Source organism: Adiantum capillus-veneris, chromosome 12, assembly GCF_014529385.1.
Source record: "Adiantum capillus-veneris isolate H3 chromosome 12, ASM1452938v2, whole genome shotgun sequence".
NCBI classification, from domain to species: Eukaryota; Viridiplantae; Streptophyta; class Polypodiopsida; order Polypodiales; family Pteridaceae; genus Adiantum; species Adiantum capillus-veneris.
Genome location: NC_140942.1, coordinates 4,596,673 through 4,618,445, shown reverse-complemented (window position 1 = coordinate 4,618,445; position 21,773 = coordinate 4,596,673). Strand labels below are relative to the sequence as shown.

The 21,773-nt window shown below is 42.9% G+C and overlaps 1 protein-coding gene across 5 annotated transcripts in view; it reads left to right on the top strand.

Moving 5' to 3' along the window:
* Nucleotides 1–21,380, top strand: part of LOC147445238 (uncharacterized) — a 150,610-nt gene extending 129,230 nt beyond the window's left edge. For 2 of the 5 annotated variants that reach the window (XM_086524800.1, XM_086524798.1), the window contains 2 exons: nt 13,048–13,119; nt 13,266–13,878. In XM_086524800.1, coding sequence (XP_086380926.1) covers nt 13,048–13,119; nt 13,266–13,529 — 336 coding nt within the window. In that variant the 3' untranslated portion in view covers nt 13,530–13,878. Of the gene's footprint in view, nt 1–13,047; nt 13,120–13,265; nt 13,879–20,983 lie in introns of those variants that run through there. The other 3 variants (XM_086524802.1, XM_086524799.1, XM_086524801.1) reach the window with 3 other exon arrangements.
* Nucleotides 21,381–21,773: the final 393 nt, after the last annotated feature.

Genomic DNA, 21,773 nt, shown 5'->3' with positions numbered 1-21,773 from the left:
AGAAAGGAACTCCTTTCTGTGTCAACGAATGCAAAGGGGAAGCAACCTCTGCAAACTCTCTAATGAATGGCCGGTGATAAGAACATAAGCCCAAGAAGCTTCTAACTTCATGGACATTCTTCAAATCGGGCCAATCACGGATAGTCTCTCTCTTGGCCGGGTCCATCTGCACTCCTGGATCTGAGACGATGTGTCCCAAAAAGTGTATCTCGGGTAGGAAAAGTTTACTCTTCTTTGCATTGATCACCAACTTGTGATCCCGCAATGCCTGAAATACCTGTAGCAGATGTTCTCTATGTTCTGGCTCATCCTGGGAGAAGACATTAATGTCATCAAAGAAAGTGTCAACAAAAGATCTGTACTCTCTGAAAATCCTGTCTATCATTCGGTTCAAAGTCATTGGAGCATTGGTAAGGCCAAAAGGCATCACCAAGAATTCATATAAACTGAAGATCGTCCGAAAAGTTGTCTTGTAGACATCTCCCGGCGTGACTCGGATCTGATGGTATCCACTTTTCAAATCGATCCTGCTGATACCAGAGGATCCCTGTAGTCTATCAAGAATATCAACGATCCTCGGAATCGGAAATCTGTTCTTGATGGTGATTTATTGAGAGTTCTATAATCAATGCACATTCTCCAAGATCCATCTTTCTTCAAAACCAACATCACCGAAGAGCAGTAGTGTGAAGTACTCGACTAGATAAGACCCTTTTTCCAAGAGGTCTTTCACTTGGTTCATAATCTCTTCGTTCTGGGCTCGGCTCACACGGTAAGGTGGCCGGTTCGGTGGTGTGCTTCCAAGTATCAGATCAATAGTATGATCCTTAGGACGAGCTGGTGACAACTCGCCTGGTAGGCCCTCAGAGAAACAATCAACATGTGAGGAGAAAATCTTGGCGTTCTTTTCGAGGTCAAAACTTATTCGACCTTCAATCATTATTCAGCTCTCTCCAAAAAATCGAGTAAAGAAGCTGAATTTTATCAAGTACAATCTTTGTGCCCTTCATTTGTTAAAATCGCTTTCTCAGCCCGATAGTCAACCACGACGGTGTTCTTGTGGTACCAAGGGATTTCGAGGAGGACGTCACAACCTCACAAGGGAATTACGTAGAAGTCCTTGGTGCCGTAATTACCCCTGACATTGGAAACGAAGTTTTCCAATGATCGATGTAATGGCAACATCCCGTCCGGGTGCTGCTAGAACTACCTCCGCGTGTCGGCCGTAATTCCAAATCGAGCCGCCAATTCAAGTGAAAAGAAGTTGGCCTTGGCTCCTCCATCAAAGAAAATGAGGGCTTCTTGATCTTTCACTTTGCCCTGAGTTTGGCAAAGTTTTGTACTTTCTTTCATGTGATTCGGTTCGGGCCCCACGCAATGTGGTTCCAGTTCCGCTTTCATCTGCCTTTTTATACGTTCCTTTGCTGCTCTAGAACTCTCTAGTCTGTCTTCAATCTGTTCTTGCTGTGCCTTCTTGGGGCACTTTGCGGAGATGTGTCCAAATTCTCTACGGAGATAGATAGCCCTTTCTCGAAGAGTCTGTCGGGGACGTGTATCTTTCTTCTCTTTTCTCTGGAACTCTTGCTCTTTCTACTTTCATTATTATTAGAAGTCTGTTGGGTTCTCTGAGTCAAGATCTCATCAGTGGGGTAAGTCAGATTGCCCAAGTGTATGGCAAAACCCCGTTTCGCATGACCCATCAATTCTTGAATAGAATTTGACTTTTGTTCCAAGCAACAGTCTCGGATCTCTGAAGGAAGTCCGCAGCAAAACCGCTCAATCTATTCTTTAAAGGAGACCACCTTAAATGAAGAAGCTGGTAGAAAAGAGCTCCAAAATCTCTCGCAATCAGCATCCAAAGAATCTCCTTTGGTCATCCTAAGATGATTCCAAGCGGTTCGTATATCTCGTTCGTACTCCCAAGTCAGCCAAGAAGAACTAAAAAGCCTTTTGAAGTTCAACCATTTAACCGGAGGTCTTTTTCTCAGTAGAAGAGTGGACCACCATGTTCGAGCATCTCGGAACCCAGAAAAGGATTTAAATCGACTGTCCACCTTCTTCTAATTCTTTTACTTTCTTGCTTTTATCTTTGAGGAAGTCATATTGGTTGGCTTTATGAAAATGTTTCTTCTTTGCATAAAACATGTGATCGTCGAAGTCTGAACTGTCTGAGGATGACTCCTCTGTATGTGGAACTGCCAGAAACTGGGCGAAATCTAAGCTTCTTTGCCTTTTTCTTACCCTTTTCGAAGCTTTGCTTTTTGCTTTGCTTGTCCATGTCTTTCGGTGAGTACAGGTTCTGCTTTGTTGTACTCGTCTAACTTTTCGGCTTTCCTCCCTACCTGAGAGGAGAAGCAAGGGCCACACGCCATCTCGAGTAAATCTTATCAGTCGGGTATTTCTTCAGGTGTTTCGTCAATCTCGAATCCCTTGAGTGCTTAATCAATCTGTCCACACATATGCCAATCGCAGTTGACGTTTGTACTCCTTTCTAGCAAACTTGTCCAAAAAAAAGTTTGCCCTAATCTTCATTCTTTTCTTCAGTTCGTGTGTCGGATTTTCAACTTTTCTTTCCCTTCCCACTGAGAGGTGTCATCTCCCTCAGATTCTTCACGAGAACCCATGTGTAATCTGAAATTCTTAATGGCTTTATGCCTTGTAAGACAGAGCGATGAAGACGGGAGCGCTCCCGATGCGCGATGTATGAAGGGTGGGAGTGGCTAATAAGTCCGAGGTCGCTGTGTGCACTGCAAAAAGGATCGGATCGTCCGTAGAAGAAGAATCTTCCTGTGCTCTCATACCACTGTAACAAACTTAGACATTCCAAGTCAAGATTCTACCGCGACACAGCACTGATTCGCTACAAAACAATTCACAATTCATAGTTGATTCGACACGGCCCGGCGGAGTTCCGTGCCTAGAAATATTGGCCCCAAAGACTGGTGCCCCTTTCGATATTTCTTTTTGTACCAATCTGTGTTCAAAGTACAAGAGAGTGGGAGGGTTCTCACTCTCAGACTATGTGTCCAGATGCTCTGAGAAGTGAGAGCCCTGCCCACTTATTTATAAGTTACAAGGGATGCCCAAAAGCAGATCCCCAAAAGCAGTCACTTTAAAAAATAAAGCATCAAGTTCCAAAAGCTGTCCCAAAAACTCAGCCAGCGCAAAATCCCTACAGCAGCATAAAAAACGGAGTTCCGTAAAGCATCAAGTTCCAAAAACTGTCCCAAAAACTCAGCCAGCGCAAAATCTGTACAGTAGCGTAAAAAGCGGAGTTCCGTACCCTCTGCCACGTCAGCAAGTCAGCGCAAAAAGTGGGTTCCTTCGTACGGCTTGTAAGTGGAAAATCCGGCGTGAAATCCAGGAGTGCCACGTCAGCTTGTCTCCGCATTTTACGGGTGTTTGTGTGCCGAGGTCTATTGCCACTATGTCCAGTGTGTCCTGGCATGCCACGTCACCTGTCTGTGACACAAAGCTACAATAAATCCTTCTCCCATGTGCTCTGCCCTCCTCAATGATCGCTCTAAGGGTGAAGATATGGTCAAGTATAGAGAATCCCCTCCTGAATCCACCCTGCCCTGAAGCTCGTACACCCTCTTTGTGTTTCATGTGCTCAACTCATGCTCAAGTATAGATGCATGTAGCTTGGCCAATGAGTGGCCAATGATGATAGTGCGATAGTTAGTTGGCAGGATTGGATCTCTAGACTTGAGTAGTGGTACAATTGTAGACGTACTCCAAGACTCAGGAAACCCCTCACACATGGCCTTGTTTAACATGAAGGTCAGCAAACCATCAGTATGATCCCTAGTATGTATGAAATGCTCTGCCAATGTACCATCATGATCATGTGCCCTCCTCGTGTGCAATCTGTCAATTGCTCGCCTCACTAGCTCTTGCTGGTCTGGCAATGGTAACTGCTTTGCTACTGTGTATAGAGAGGATGCATATTGTGCCCATCTCTGTATAAAAGTAATGATCAGAGAGGGTCAGTGCTCTCTAAAGAGTTGCCAAGCCTCCCTAGAGTCCTGACTCAAGAGTATTTTATAAATATCTCCATCAAGCTAAGCTAAGAAAGCTCTATTCTTTCGTTGTATACGGCGCTAGAAGAGTATATGCAACTGTCCATGTGTGATCTCTCCCAAAGCCACCTCTCTTTGTAGTCGGGCTCTCGTCTCTCATCATCATACCAACCATTCTGGACATGCTCCCAAAAGGAATCCGCAAAGGCTCCAACATCCAATCGTAACAAGCGGTTGCAATTCCATACCGCAAGCTTTAGGTTGTCATAAAATCTAATATCTAACCAATCCAAATGATTTTCTCATATTAAACTGATCACTTAATGTTGGAGAATAAACGGGAACAAGGGTTAAGATATAGACATGTGCTTATAGATCTATCTCAACATGGGGCCAATGGTAAAGGGGCCCAAATGAGAGATGGTCTATCAAAGAGCAGGGCTAACCAATGGAGCATAAGACCTTAGGGTTAGCTTCATTGAAGAACTCCAATAATGAGTGTAAAAGTCTTTTGACCTTAGGTAAGCTAGGGCTGTGCTTGAGGTGGGAACCCGGACCAAGCTTAAGGTGCTTGAGGTGCTTGATGATTGAGGTGCTTGAGATGCTTGAGGTGCTTGATGATTGAGATGCTTGAGGTGCTTGGCATGCTTGAGATGCTAGGGTTGTACTTGAGGTGAGAACCCAGCCCAAGCTTGAAGTGCTTAAGGGCCAAGCTTGTGGTGGGAACTAGGCCTAGGCTTGAGGGGCTTGAGGTGTCAAAAGTCAAATATCTAATCCCTACAAGGAGGGGGCGAGCCCTACATGTGGGGGATGAGAGAGAACACACACACACACACACACTCACAAGGCATGCCTAGTACAAAGAAAGCAAAGGGGACACTTATCAAGTTCCTCCTCATGTTGCCCTCATGGTGTGCCTGAAGCCTATTGGTTGGCCACCCAAGGGGTCTAATGATAATTTAGGAGATTTATTTAATTGTCTTTGCATTTATCAAGTCCTCTCTCTCAAAGGGGAAAGGGGGACACTTGTCCCAAGGCTACCCTTGTTGCTTGTAATGCCTCTTGCTTGTGATTGGTTAGGCCTGGAGGGGTCCAATGAGCTTCAAGCATGAGCTACAAGGGAGGGGGGGTCGACCCAAGCAAGCTAAGGGGTTGCTTAGGGGGTATACTCTCCCACAACCACTCACACACACTCTCATTATGCAATGTGTAAAGTGCAAGAGCTCCCTCTCCTTCTCTAAGCAAGTAGAGGTTGAGAGCCTACACCAACACTCTTGGCTATGGAGTGCAAATCCAACCAAGAGCTATGCTTCAATGCCTAAGCTTGCCATCTCCTTCTTCTTCATTACTATGCTATTATGTATGCTAGCGAGAAGAGTTATGTAAGTGAGGAGTTAATTCTTTCTCCTATGAAATGTTTCTTCTTCCTTTGTCCTACTCTCGTTCCCTGCTAGCTCTCTCCACTTCGAAGGTGTTTGAGGTCTTGGGACTGAGGCTTGGGATAGTTAAAGCTTTCTTCAAAGTTTATGTTATGCTTGTGATGCATGAAGCTTTCCATCTTCATTTCATCACCTAGGTCACAAGGAAGACAAAGATTGTATTGTAACAAGTCTCTCTTAATGGGAGAAATCATAATCCAAATGCCTATTGGAGGGAGGACCGGCTGCACATAAATCCGGTCCTCAACTGTTGTCATTTTCTCTAAATTCTCTCTCTTGCAAAAGTATTGTTCATGCCAAGTTAATTAACTGCTATGTCTATGTTGTTATCTTCAATTATGTTCACCCGCTATGCTCACAAATTAATCTCTCAAAAGTACTCTCATAAATTTCCGTTACTCTCAAGTTAATAGGCCAATTCCATTACAAGGTCGGTCCCATAGGCTGCACACCGTCATGCGGTGTACTTGTATGCGGTGCGCTTGTCAAGTACTAGCACTTTGCCTCCTCTATAGAAGGCGAGCTTCCCTTCTCTCTAAGAGCCAAGATCTCGGGCATGCATTCTTTCATGTGTGCTAGTTGAGACAACGTAAGATCATCTCTCAAGAAAATCCCTCTTTGCTTTAGTGTAGGCCTCTTTTTGAGGAATGCTTTTCTTCTTTGCTCTTCCTCAATTGTTATGTTTCGGGAGTGGGCATTTCATGTTTCCCTATTTTGGCCACTTGGATCCATTGGTCCGCTTTCTCTACTTGCTTCTTGGTGCGGGTGAGCACCTCTACCCATGAAGAGGTCTCTCGTGCCTTCTTCTCCTCCTCCACTTGGATGGTAAGTAGTTGCGCCTTAATGATATTCAGCTCTTCTGGCATGGATGGCTGAATTTCTCCTTCTTTAAGCTTGGTCCGAGAGCGCATGTCCTCCAACTCCTCCATTAGTTTGTCGATTTCTTCATCTCGTGCTACCACTTTGCTTATGAAAGAGGCACACAGAGCTGTGATCTTCTCGGATAGGGTTGTATTGACGATGTCGAGAGCATTATGCGTCTCTTTCTTTCGGGCCAAAACGGCTTGCTCGATGGCTGCCTCCACCTCATCCCTCGTCATCTTGTTGTCCTTTGCTACCGTCACCAGTTTGTGACACCTCAAGTTAAGATTCTATCGCGACACAAGAGAGATTCACTTCAAAATAGTCCACAAAGATGACACGTCCCTACATAGTTCCGTGCCGAGAGGTATTGGCCCCAAAGACTGGAGTCCCTTTCGGTATTTTTGTTTATATTAATCTGTGTTCAAAGTACAAGAGAGTAGGCAGGCGCTCACTCTCAGACTCTACGTCCAAGTGATCTGAGTAATGAGGCCTAGCCCACTTACTTATTGGTACAAGGGATGCCCAAAAGCAGAGCCCTAAAAATCTCTAATTCAAAAGCTGGCCAACGTAATTTACAGAGATTCGTGCGGAATGCCATGTCAACAATGTCAGCGCGTTTTACGAAAAACTGCCACGTCAGCAGTCAGTGCAATTTACAAAGCTCCGCACAATCTGCCGGTCAGCTTGTCGGCACCTTATCCGGGCTGCTGCCACGTCACAAGCTGCAGGGTTGTGTCTGGGGGCCAGCCACGTCACCAGTTTGTGACATACCCCCTCTTGAAAGAATTGTAATCGCCCTTGATTACGCTTGCAAAACAGAGAGAGGCCATGAACTGTCTTAGTAGACAGTGATTGTTGGTACCGACGCAGTAGACACAACACATCTAGCACTTGTACAAATCGACAGTCACATCACCGGACATCACAGGACATCACAGGACAAATCACATTGAAATTGATTCCAAATCTCAGACCATGATTAATCGGCAACGTATTTAGTAATCGCATCTAGATCCAATCGCGACCTCATAGATGGCCGATTAACTAATCCTTAATGCAATCATGTCTATAGAGATTTATGAGACCGAAATGCAGCAGTCATTTCGTCTTTCAGTTCTTGCACTCAAACAAGTCAAGTACAAATCAATCATTTTCATTTTTGGCAATTCGGTTCATAAAGTCATACAGGTGAATACTGTAAGCCCAACAGTATCCTTGAAACCCAAAGGGACATAAGTGACTCTATATCAAAATTGGGGTAATCCGTTGACAAAGGAGCGGAGCGACTCCCCTCTTGTGCAAGCCCGCTGCACTAGATTCACCCATCGTGAAATCGGGGTTCTATCGGAGTAGACTATGCTAAACCGAATGCTTCAAGGTAAAGTTCCAAAATCTGAGGAGTATCTGCTAGGTCCTCCTCCTCCATCCACTTCTCATCCAATGCAGGATAGTTCTTGAAAATCTTTCTATCCTTGTGTGGCAATATCTGTTCAGGAACGAGTATCTCCTCGCTTTCCTCGACTTCGGGTTGCTCATCTGGCTCCCTATCATCGGACACATCGCCTTTAAAAGGCTTCAAGAGACTCACATGAAAAGCATTGTGAATCTTTCAAGTATCGGGCAGCTTCAGTCTAAAGGAGACATCATTTATCTTTTCTTTTATCCGGAAAGGGCCATAGTATCTCATGCTAAGCTTTGGAAAAAGCCGTTCCTTTCTCTTTTTCTGTCTTAGGCGTGCCGTCTCAAAATGTAAGAGCACCCAATCGTCTTCCTTTAATTTCAAATTGTGACGGTGTCGATCTGCTGCCTTCTTATGTCTTTCTTGAGATTTCGCTAAAGCCTCGCGAACCTTGGAAAAAATAGTGTCCAAGTCCCTCGTGTACTGGTCGGCTTCAAAAATCTTATCTTTCGTGCTAAGGAAGGGTGGAACCTTGGTCCTTCGTAGCACCTTCAATAATCTCAAATGGCGCCTTTCCTGTCGAAGAGTGGATCGTGTTATTGTAGGCAAATTCCACCAGGGCAAAATTTATTCCCATTGAGTCTTCTGATGAGAAATGTAAGACTTCAATAAATCTAGTAAGACTGAATTTGCAACCTCAGATTGTCCATATGTGTGCGGGTGGAAAGATGACAAAAACTGCAACCGTGTGCCAATGTTCTCGCAGATAGCCTAAATATGTGAATCGGAAATCTCTGTCAAAGACTATTGTTTGAGGCATGCCATGCAATCTGAAAATCTATGAAATGAACAGTCTCACTAAATGGTCCGGCTTGATTGTTTTCTTCACTGGAACGAAGTGAGCTTGCTTGCTAAATATGTTGATGACAGTCCAAATGCCATCATGTCCACTCTGTGTCGTCAAGAGATCAAAAATGAAATCCATAGCAATACTTTCCCAGGGGCGGGTGGGAATGGGTAATGGTTGTAACAATCCCTGTGCTTTATGCCTGTCAAACTTGACCTTCTGGCATACCAAGCAACTTGCATACAAAGTCGTCCACATCCTTCTTGAGTCGCGACCAAAAGAAGTAATGATCCACACCTTGCAAGGTGGTGTGAATGCTGCAGTGACCCGTAAAAGGTGGACAATGGCATTCAGTTAGAACCTTTTCCCTCAACGGTTGTGTAACGTACAACATCGTTTTCTTCATCAAGTAGCCATCCCATATGGAATATCCCGCTACGACCTCCCCATTCTGTATTCGAGTGAATACATCAGAAAAATATGGATCTATGGCGTATTGATCGGCCATGTCCTCGAAGCTTCTATGATGAATCGCAGAAGGAGTCGAGACTAACGGCTTGCGAGACAAAGCATCTGCCACCAAGTAATTATGTCCCTGTACATGGACAATCTGGAAGTGAAAGTGTAACAAGATGTTAGCCCACCATATCTGCTTTTCTGAAAGCTGCTTCTGTGACAAGCAACAGCGTAAACCATGATGATCAGTGAAGACCGTAAAATCGGCCCCGAGTAGGTAATGTCGCCAGTGAGTAAGAGCATGCATAACCGCCAAAAGCTCTTTCTCATAAATCTGTGCTGTCAATTCCGGCCTTGAAAACAATCGACTCTCATAGGCAATGACATGGCCTTCTTTCATTAAGACCGCACCCAGAGTACGACCACAAGCATCACAACATACTTCGAATGACTTTTGCGAATCCGGCAAAGTCAAAACTGGTCCCATAGTCAATTTCTCTTTCAAAGTCTGAAAGGTAGTCACCTTTGTGGGTCCCCACGAGAAAGAGACTCCTTTCTGTGTCAGAATATGCAAAGGGGAAGCGAGCTCTGCAAACTTCTGAATGAACCGCCGGTAGTAAGAACATAAGCCCAAGAAACTTCTAACTTCATGAACATTCTTCAAATCGGGCCAATCACATATAGTGTCAATCTTGGCGGGGTCCATCTGTACTCCTGCTGCTGCTGAGACGATGTGTCCCAAAAAGTGCATCTCCGGCAAGAAAAAATCACTCTTCTTAGCATTGATAACTAGTTTGTGATCTCGCAATGTCTAAAAGACCTGTAGCAGATGGTGTCTATGTTCTGTCTCATCCTTGTAGAAGACTATAATGTCATCAAAGAAAGTGTCGACAAAAAATCTGTACTCTCTGAAAATCATATCCATCATTCGGTTGAAAGTCGTTGGAGCATTGGTAAGGCCAAAAGGCATTACCAGAAATTCATATAAGCCGTAGCTCGTCCGAAAAGCTGTCTTGTAGACATCTCCTAGCGCGATTCTGATCTGATGATATCCGCTTTTTAAATCAATCTTGCTGAAACAGGAGGATCCTTGTAGTCGGTCAAGAATACCATTGATCCTCGGAATCGAAAATCTGTTCTTGATGGTGATTTTATTGAGAGCTCTGTAATCAATGCAGATTCTCCAAGTCCGTCTTTCTTTAAAACCAACAACACCGAAGAGCAGTAAGGTGAAGTACTCGACTGGATAAGACCCTTTTCCAAAAGGTCTTTCACTTGGCTCATAATCTCTTCATTCCGGGCTCGAGAACCACGTGGCCGGTTCAGTGGTGTGCTTCCAGGTATCAGATCAATGGTATGATCCTCGGAACGAGATGGTGGAGACTCGCCTGGCAGGCCGTGAGAAAAGCAATCGGCATGAGTGTGGAGAAAATCTTGGCGTTCTTTATCAAGTTCAGACATATTCGTTTTGTGTTTATCATTTAACTCTTTCAAGTAGATCGAGTAAACAAATAGACTGGATTTCATTAATTTGGAAACGGCCGAAGCCGATACAATAGGGACAGACTCGCCCTTCAGTTTCACATCAAGTACCATTTTTTGACCCTTTTCATTAGTCAAAGTCGCTTTCTTCGCCCGATAACCGACCACGGCATTGTTCTTATGGTACCAAGGAACTCCAAGGAGGACGTCACAACCTTCCAAGGGCATTACGTAAAAGTCCTCGTGCCCCAAATACCCTTGACAATGCAACTGAAGTTTGCCAATGACATGTGTAATGGCGATGTCCCGTTCGGGTGCCGCTAGAATTGCCTATGCTAGTGGTCTCATACAATCGGGCGTAATCTTGAGCCGCGCCGCCAATTCAGGTGAAATGAAGTTGGCGTTGGCTCCTCCATCAAAGAAAATCAGGGCTTCTTGATCTTTCACTTTGTGCCAAGCTCAACAAAGTTTTGTACGTTCATCAATCGTGTACCCATGCAATCTGAAACCAGTCCTACTTTCATCTTGCCTTTTTTGCCACGTTCCTCCGCTGCTCTCGAACTCCTTGCACTTTGCGGAGACATGCCCATGTTCCCCGCATCCAAAACACTTCCCTTCTTTGATGTAATTGGCCCTCTCTCGAAGAGTGAGCGGGGGTCGTGTATCCTTGTCTTTCTTTTCTTGGGAACTCTTTCTCTTTCTACTTTCATTGTTAGAAGTTTGTTGGGTTCTCTGAGTTAAGATCTCATCAGTGGGGTAAGTCAAATTTCTCGAATGTATCGCAAAACTCCGTTTTGCATGACCTATCAATTCTTGAATAGAATTATACTTTTGTTCTAGGCAATAGTCTCGGATATATGTAGGGAGTCCGCAGCAAAACCGCTCAATCTGTTCCTTAAACGAGACCTTCTTAAATGAAGAGGTTGGTAGAAAAGAGTTCCAAAATTTTTCGCAATAAGCGTCCAGAGAATCTCCCTTGGTCATCGAAAGATGATTCCAAGCGGTTCCTATATCTCGTTCGTACTCTCGAGTCAGCCAAGAAGAAATAAAGAGCCTTTGAATTTCAACCATTTAACTGGAGCTTCCTTCCTCAGAAGAAGAGTGGACCACCATGTTCGAGCATCTTGGAGTGCTATGAGTAAAGCCCTCCAGAGAAAGCTATGTCAAACTGCTGAATGAAGGCCAAAGCCCTCGGAGCATCTCGGAACCCAGAAAAGGATCCAAATTTAATCGACTGTCCACCTTCTTTGAATTCTTTTACTTTCTTGCTTGTCTTTGAGAAAGTCATATTGGTTGACTCTATGAAAAGGCTTCTTCTTTGCATAAAACATGTGGTCGTCGGAGTCCGAACTATCTGAGATGACTCTTCTGTAGAACTGCCAGAAACTGGGCAAAATCTGGGCTTCCTTGCCTTTTTCTTGCCCTTTCCGAAGCTTTGCTTTTTGCTTCGCTTTTTGGCTTTTCTGTCTTCCTCCTCGGGTCAGAAGAGCTAGAAGAACTGTCAAAAGAAGAAGAAGAAGAAGAACTTGGTAGTCCTTCAAATTGTACACGCTTCTTCTGCTTTCTCGCTGATGCAAAAGAAGATCAACGACCCAAATAACCCAGGAAGTCAGTCCCTTTCTTGTGCTTTTTCTCTTGCTTTTTCTCTTGCTTTTTGGATTTGTTGTTTGCGTCCAAAAACCGACTGATGTGTTTCTGAACCACCTCTTGTAATTCTTGCTTTGTAAACATCCTCGGAGAAAGAGGTTTTTTGATTACTGGTTTGATGGGTGGTTCTGTGGCTTTCTGCCACTTGATGTGCACTTCTGGGATGGATTGCTGAGACAAAAATTTTGCAAATTTCGGATCCTTCGCAATTTTAATCATCTGCTTTGTTGCCTCGTCAACCTGCTATTGACAGTTCCATCTCTTCAAGTTCGAACTTAGTAGGCTGAGGTGGCCCATACTCTTCTTCAGTTTGATCATGAAAATCTTCTTCGTGATCTCCTCCCGCAAAAACAATGAGGAAACCCCAAAAACAGCAAAAAAGTGGTGGGGAAACCCTAAAAAACAATGAGAGAGAGGTCCAAACATGTTGCGGACAATGAGCTCCTAACCGTTTTTTGGCAGCTCACTGTCGTTTTAGTAAATATAGAGATGGGCTGCAAAGTTGTAGCCCTACGAACATATGACGGCATACTATGACCTGTATGTTAGAGGTGGCTCGTACACCGTGCAAGGGCAGAGGGAGACATCGTGAATCATTTCTTTTTATTGGAGGTTCTAGTTTAGCTTCTGTCGTCCACTGTAGCACTAGCTGGATGTTTGGAGGCAATGCTGAAGAGGATTAAGGCACTCTAGCTTGTTTGTCGTTTTTGCAATTCCTTTTTTTTTGAGGTTTTTGGTTATTGCATCCGTGAATTTTTGAGAGTTGGCCAGCATCAATCTTTTGTCAAGTGTGATGCCATATTGACGATAATTTCTGTTGATGGTTGTCAATAATATTCCTGAAAATCATAGAACTTAGCTATGTTTGTATGTATGAAACATGTTTTTCAGACAACTATTGACTTCTATGCATATCGTCGACGTAGACGTCAAGCCAGGCTTGATGCACGGCAAAGGGGGGAGGTAATATTTCAAAGAGTAGTGAAGATTTGGTGTATGCTATGTAAATCAGAATTTATTTTGGCATTGAGGCAAATAATTTTTTCAGGATAAGAAAGTAGCATTTGGTTTCTTTTTTATTGATATGCTGTTGAAGGTGATTAATGTAGGTCTGCGAATCAATGTTTCAGAAAATTGCAGCACCTCTCTGTGCAAATGCATATGACTTGGGTAAAGTACGGAACTTGCGGACTCTCTTTGATAGAGGGGGTGCCTACTGGTGGTTAGTAATGTTTCTGCCTCACAAACTTCCTCCCAAAGGGGATGGTATACATTTTACACAAAGACGTTCAAATGAATATGGGGGGACATTAGAAGATGCCAATATCAAAATTCAGAGTGAAAGCAGCCAACAGAACTTGTTAAGACCCTAAAAGATTACAATTACCTGACATTTCACTTGACTTGGACCTCTATTTGCTGACAAGCACCATGGTGGATTCTTAAAATAGTATAATCCCCCCCCCCAACCCCCCAAAAAAAAGAAACAAAAACAAAACAAACCATCAAAACCTAAGAATAGTCTACATGTGATTCGTCCTTTCATATTTTTTATTTGAGAAAGTAGATCACTTATGTCTCTGAAAAAGAAAGTTTTATACAACACTTGAAAAGGGAAAGAGGAAACCTCGGATGGTGAAATGTCCAAGACATGTGCCTCTTCATTATGTGACCTATATCAGGTTGACTCAAAGAGCTAAAACACGTCTCTCTCTCTCTCTCTCTCTCTCTCTCTCTCTCTCTCTCTCTCTCTCTCTCTCTCTCTCTCTCTCTCTCTCTCTCTCTCTCTCTCTCCATTGCTTTCTTTTTTTTGGTTGAGTCAAGAAGTGTAATCTTTGTGTTGAAATTCAATGTCAATTTGCACAGCACATACATGTATGAAGAAAGGAGTTTCTCCCTCTCAAAGTCAGAGGGAGAGTTTCTTCCCTTTCCACCTCTCACATACATCATATTCATAACTCATGATACCATTTTTCTACGTTTAGTTCGCCCTTGTCTTATTTGGCCAAGGTTCTTAAGTACCAATCAAGATTCTGGTATTTCATTCCATGCTTTCGGTGGCTAAGGTCTCTCCGTTCTTCTCTTTGATAAAGAGGGCTTCCGGGAATGCTTTGTGGAACTGGGAGTGCGAGTGCTCTTTAGTTTAAGGTAGTTTTGAATGTTTTGCCATTGTGTAGTTGAGAAAAAATGGGGCTTCATCTTCAATAAGAATGTTGACATTGTGTAGTGGATTTTGCAAAATTATCCAGCTGTATGATGTGGACAGCATGCAACACTTTCCCCTTGCCTTTATCTTGGTCTTTCTCCTTGCTCTTCGGGGAATTTTTGCTCCTTGATGTTGAACCAAGGACAGTCTTGCTCCTCATGCTTGTTCAAAAAACGAGTGAAACGTAAATTTTTCTACTCTGCTTGTTTAAAGTCTGAGAGAGAGAGAGAGAGAGAGAGAGAGAGAGAGAGAGAGAGAGAGAGAGAGAGAGAGAGAGAGAGAATGATGAGCCTTTCATGACAATGCTACACGACTGTGTGTGTGAATCCTTTTCATTAGCAGCACAGAGAGCATAGCTTTTGAGATCGTGTCTTTGAATGTAGATGAGTGGGTGTAGCCTTGAAATCTGAATGTAAACCTCTTAAAACTGTTTGAAATTCATATATAGTCCATCAAGTCAGAAAGGAATTAATTAGGTCGCCATAGTTAGGTCGTGCCTTTGATAAATGATGGTGTATCTTATAAAAGGCAAAACTAACCTAAGCTTAGTCAATAGCTATCTCTTCAGTGTGTGTTTGTGCTTGCCTTTAAAGAAACACATACCTTTATCGGATCTTCAACCCACCCTTGATTGATGTGACATGTGGGATTTCTAGTTGATCTCCATCTGCGTGCTTCGTTCCAGCTTTGCTTTATCTCCTCTACATTTCATTAAGCCACAAGATGTCCTTTAACTGTGATGGTGCGCGCACGCACACACACACACACACAAAGAGAGAGAGAGAGAGAGAGAGAGAGAGAGAGAGAGAGAGAGAGAGAGGAGGAGGAGAGAATTTTAACATCGTACGAAACTATCCCAAGAGACCTTAAAGATCTACCCGACGAGGAGAGTTGAACTCAAGACTTGTTTTTCAAGAGGGAAATGGCAGAACCAAGATATTATGTCAATCTAGGGAAGCAAGTGACTCGACTAAGACATGGAGGCACACGAAGAGGTTGTTAGGCTTTGTCTGAACACAACACACTCCACTAAGACACTAGATGTGCACTATCTTTCGAAGTCTCAACTTCTATTGTGCAAACCTCTTACGTCACCACATGTAAATCCTTGACTCCGCGTGACTCCAAACTTCATAGGCAACATGCCGGGACTATACAGAGCATGTCTAGGGCATCGAACTTGCATTGTGACTCCGGAAAAAAAATGATTTTCTTCTGGCAGTGTGTTGTAGGTCAGCTCAACCATACCCGGTTGGTGCTCTTATGGTTGAGCTGATATCATCTTTTTCTCCATTGTGGCTTTCGTGCAAATGCATTCATACTTAATCAAAGGGAAGTAAAAGAGAATGGGCATACTAGTCTTCATTTATGGTAATGGGTCGGAGGAGGTGCAGATTGACTGAATGGAGGAGACGGATCTCCTATTCCATGGTCTTCTTTCATCGCTCTTCCTTTGTGCCCGAAATTCTTTCCTTCATCTCGGTTATGGCTTTTTCAGTTCGTCAATATGCCCTTTCTACCACTGTTTCAATTGCAGTTCTTTCTTCGACTCTTCTTTGTTGGGTTGTGTTGCTTTCTGGAATCTCTTGGAATGCGTATTGCTTTTCTTTACCCTAAGCTTTACTTATAGTAGGGTGAGTGTCTTGAGAGGTTTACGTTGCTGTTAGGTTTGTTGGGGTCCTTGTTGGGCATCTCCCTCTTTCTGTGTGTCAATCATCCTGTTGGCCTTGGTCATAGTCTCCATGTTCACCTGTGTTTGGGAAATCTTGTTGTCTACACTTCAACTTCGCCATGAGGGCCGCCGCTTGTGCTTTCAGATCTTCATTTTTCTTTTTGAGGGCAACATTTTCTGCTTGAAGTGCTTCCTTCTAGCTAGGGCAACAATTGTGGCGTCTTAACGCATCCTCTCTTGCACCCTAACTACCCGCTCTAGCTGAGAAATCTTTGAGCTGGGTCTAACTATGTTGTACTTGTCTCTGCCAGCCTTGTGAATCAATGATTTACCTTGATTTTCTCTACAATGTGGCGTGTCTTAAGCTCTTCCTCGGTACGGACTAGTTGTATCTCCGCCATCGCCAGCTGGTTTTTTAGTGTATTTGCTTGGTTGTAGACTTATGTGAAAATTGATTGCCACTCACTAGTTACTTCTTGGTGGACTGCAATAGCTCTTTTGGCAGCGGCTATTTCTTCATGAGATTAAGCTAACTTTTAATTTTGCGGGAGCAGCTGATTTCCCGATTCTTCTGCGTCTTGTTAGGCAATATGGGCCTCTATAATCAGCTCCTCTTGTTCGTTTTTAGCGTATGAAACTCAACATAAACTTTTGTGAGCTCACCTTGTATTGGTAAGACAACATTGTGATCTTGCACATGCACTTGTATAGCCACATTGTACAAATCAGTTGTCACCCTCTGTAAAGCTTGGTAGTATGGGTCGACCATGCTCCATTGTTGGCTGATGTGCTGGGTATAGGTACTGGTCATCGTATCTCCTTCGTTATCACAAGCGGATTTTGTGGCTTTGGACAACTTTTCTAATCTTTGGACAACTTTTCTGATTTTGTGGCTTTGGACAATTTTTCTGATCTTTTGTTTCCCCTTGTGTGTGTTGCGCATGTGAATTCAGTCTTTGCTTGAGATGCTTGAGCATGCGTCGTTTCGAAACCAAAATCTCTCTGTGAGTTGTCAAATCCAGAGTGTGAGATTTTGGTGGAGCTGTCGGACTCTGGTCTCTCCTCCGTTATCTTAGCATCTTCTTCTGCTTTCTTTGCCTCCTCTTTTGCGACCTCCTCTTTCTCCCTATGTGCCCACATCTCTTCCAATTGCACTGCAGTATTGCCGATGGGTTTTTGGTGCGAACCTTGCATGGCACCCATTTTTCACCAAAGTCCCTTTCATCCACCCTTTTCTTCTTAAATTCTTCTTCTAACCTCTCTTCTCCAGTTTTTTCCTAGGTTTTGGTATCGACGTGGGCTTTTTACCCTTCCTGTCTTTTTGCTCCCCTTCAGATGACTTTGGCTTGCGTACTTTCGTCATAGAGCGGGCTTTGGGGTCATTGGTGTTATTTGACCCTGATTTTGTCATTTCTTCCTCTCTCTCTCTTGAGACATAATCTAGTCATCCTGTGTAGGAGCTTCTGGAAGGTCTTGAGCAGCTCCGATAGCCTGATATGCTATTCTCGTTAAAACCTCTAGAAGTGATAGGTACGTGAGCTTTGTATGTTTCTTCTTCTTTGTAAGCAACTCGAGTAGGTATTGGGTGTGGTCTACGGTCACCAACGTGTTCTGCTGTTAAGCCCAGCTATAGGTTGTGGCTATTGTATGATTGAGTGTTGTGTATCGACCTGGTTTATTGTCGTTGATGTGAGAGAACTGCATGAGCATGCGGATGGGAAACTTCGCTTCCCGGCATGTCATGTTTGCAAACGTTGCAACACTCCCTTCATAAAAACTTCCACTCCCATCTCCTTCTTCCCTTTCATTATGGCTCCCCTGTCCGATAGACCTAGGGCTTCTGCAATCGACTATGAGGTGATTTTGACTTGGACTTTATCATTGTCAAGGGCGGAGATTTTCGTTGTACCCTCCTCCATGATGCTGGTGCAGAGCTCATGGGCTCTCTGGACGTCAACTCCGCATGGTGGCAATTGGAAGTAGTTGAGTAAATCTGTTCTCTCTAATGCTTCTTTAATCGACAGCTTCCTTGCTAGATTGTAGGGTTCGCGAGGGATCATGACGATTGTGACCATGTTATTCTCTGTATCCATGTAAGCTGCTTTGTAAACTGTCGCTCCTTTGAGCTCAAGGCTTTGAGCTTAAAGGAGCGGCATGTATCTGCTTTCTCATTTTCCATGTATCTGCTGATAAGCCGATTACTGTGCCACTTTGTTCAAAACTTATGTACAAATGATGCAGAATCTCAACAATTTTCCAAGTATTTGATAAGCTGATTACTATGGCACTTTGTTCAAAACTTATGTACAAATAATGCAGAATCTCAACAATTGAAAAAAAATCAATTTTTATGCAAACTAGAGAAAATATCGTGTTTTTTTCTCAAACCTCTACACAGGTGAGTTTTTTGAAGTGTTAACTGCATGGATCTGATGTACAGTACTCTTATAGGCTCCAGTTTTGATTCGGATAGGAGGTTTGGTCGTTGTCGAGGTTTCAATCATCTGGCTCAAGTGCTTGGCACCACATGTGAGCCTTTTCCACTTTGGCTTCATAGAGATGTTCCATATACCTCCCTAAATATTTGCCTGTGTCTGACTCCTCCTTGAACTTGTTGATTACTCTCTGTTGGTTTTTCCACATTTGGTCTTTGTCAACCACCAAACTACGTAGGTGCACTTCTCACATTGGTTAGAGATTATTCCTCCATCCGCATTCTGAATTTGGTCAGTTGGGCATGTGTTATGTCAACTTCAGTCTCTTGGCTAAGCATTGAGTTTTCTTAGAGGGTTTTGAACTTTTCCAATGGGTGTGAAACCTTTGGGGTAGGTCTTGATTAGATTGGGTTCTACATGTATAGCTTCAAATTCCACAGTTGATAGCATTTTGACTCTGCCAGGGAGAAAATTGTGTTTTTATTTTTATTTTTCATATTTACCTTCTAAACAAGGTGAACTCATGCAACACCTTACACTTAAGTGTTATGAGCTAGCTGATGACTTTGTACTGTGTTTTGAGTCACCCTCGCTAGTTTAGGCTTAATTTTAGGGCTTGTGTTTATGAGATTTTTGTCATATAACATATGGAGACTTCCACATCACAAGATCTTCCTCAAGAGTGGTTTTTACTCTAAGTTGGACATGAGTGCCAAGTTTACAGTTCCAAATACCAAGTGATGCAAGGCTGAGAGAAAAAAATGCGTTTTTTTTCCTGTCTAACAAAAAAATTACCTTTTTCAACCAAGCAGCGATTCATACACATGCTCTTATTTCAAACATTTTTATGGTGACTCACCATTGAACTCTAATGTCAGGTGGACCATAGGGTCACTATGTCCTCAGGAAAGATCCTTTGACTTTGACACCTGATCATCTGGCTTTGTGTGGTACAATGCATCATTCCCCATTGATGATGCATTTCATAACTCCCTGTAAGTTCTTTGGTCATTTCAGAATCCCATTACTGCTTTACATTGATTTTGACGGTTTCTCGTGTTACGGGAGTTTTTCCATTGAGAAACCTTGTAAATCATCTCATCTATGCAAGTTCCTTTACCACATTTATTGCTTTGATATCTTGATGGTGCTGGTCAAATTTGGGTTCATTTTGACAAATGGTAAAACCACGATTTTTTCTTGCAGGGTTTTTTCGGGGACCCAAAATTGACTATTAGAGTTAGGGGTGTATTAGTCAACCACGACCCTCCCCTTGATTTTTGTGATAAGTTGTTCCGATCGGTGTAGTCGTTGTTTTCGGGTTTGAGCCGGCCTAGGTCTAACCATTCTTTCCCGTTCCCGGATTTGACATGCAATGGCGTCAAAAGGTAGTGTACTAGGTAGGGAACATACCTTTCATATCTAATGTCAAAGCTTGAAGCGTGTTGGGCTTGGGAATCACGAGAAAATAGCACCGAAGTAGCTCTCTCTCTCTCTCTCTCTCTCTCTCTCTCTCTCTCTCTCTCACAAACTCACAAATGATAATGAAGGCTTAAGTGGGTCTCGCCTATACGTATCACCGGGCTCTCGAGTCAGTTTTATTCCCCCACGTCATAGCTACTCCTACCTCATGTGTCCGATGACCATCGTGTCAAAAAACTTTGAATTCGGACACAGCAATACACCAATCCGTCCATTTTGTCCGATCAAGCTTTTTCCAACTTATAAACGTTTTTCGCAACTTATTCAATTTTGGGCATAACTTGCTCGTTTTTACCCCGAATTGACTTTTGAAAACTCCTGTCTCTTTTTGGAGTCCATGTACCTCTCTTCGATTTTTTTTTGGTAAATTTTTGCTTTTGTCTCCATTTATTGTTTAGAAAATCAATTTAAAAAATAATAACAATAGCAAAATTGACCTAGAAAACCTATAAACTAGATAGATAAATAAAAGAAGTTGACTTTCAATGAAAAGTTCTTATTTGCAAATTTTAAGCGGATTATTTCGCTTCTTATTATTAATTTTAGCAAAAAACCTTAGTATGTGTGTATTTACACGCATCTAAGGGCTCATTTTTAACATTTGGCCCTTGCTATTGAGTTTCTTCACTTTTAGAGCACAAAATCAACAAATGTGGCCAAAATCAAAAAATCAGACACAATTACAACACAAAAATCAAGAAAACAGTGCCCTTCTTTCCGGTTTCATATTTTTCAGTTTGAATGCTTCAAAATGCCTCTCCCCTCCTAGTCCGAGTCCTCCTAGAGGACAGCGTCTCATTGAGGTTGTGTTGTGCATGGGCCGTAAAGTTGTGCCTCTGTGTAAAGGGCCCTATGTATGCATGCTTGATCAATGCATGAAAAAATTGATGTTGTGCAAGCAGTCAGTTTGAAGCAAATTGCTTAAGGGTATTCGATGGTGAGTTTCACATGTGTGGTTGTCAATGAGTGCATACCATGTAGTAAGCGTTATAGTTCAATAGCTCGTTGATGAATTGTCGAAGGGTTTTGTAGGTTTGGGTTCTGAGACTGGGATTGAAGTATTGGCCACCATACTTTGGTGGTGACTTTGGAAGAATGTCAGAGTGATTACTACACCATTGGTTTGGATGTTCCTAGGCAATCTTTGTTTCGTCAAAATCCAGTTCTATTCTAGGCAAGGGGGTGGTGGCAACACAAATTGGAAGATAGGCTTGAAGCCATTTCAAATAGCTAATCCACATAGTGTGATTTTGATGTAATAATGTAAATTCTCAATGGAATCAATGCAATGAGGCTTTTGTCTTGCCATATATTAAAAGATTTATAAGAAGTGCATGGCAATGCTTTGGTTGTCATCCATGATAAATGTGCCACCCACAGTTTAAATTTGGTATGACAAGGCCAACCAAGCATGGTTAGTTTTAGCTTTTTGAAACAAGCCTTAGAAGAGAGTTCTTCATACATTTGACTTTTGCATGTGAAACATTGAATGATTGTAATCTCCTTTGGTACTTCAATTTGTGAATGGGTTCTTTTATTTAAAAGTCTCACATGGCCCTATGGGTCCTTTTCACTTTTCTCTTTTTGAATGCCAACGTACCCTTCACTTGTTTGAATTAGGTTGCATGGAAACACACACGGCTTGGAGAAGATGACGAAGCTTAAGGCACACAAGAAAGAGAATATTGCTTAAGGGGATGGGAACGAAGAGAGTTTTTGGAGGGAGCTTGGGAGAGAGCTTTTCCAAAGCCTTTCCATGGAGCAATATTTTCAACGAAAATGCTCTCGACACCTCTGATAGAGAGAGCTTTTTGGAGGAAGC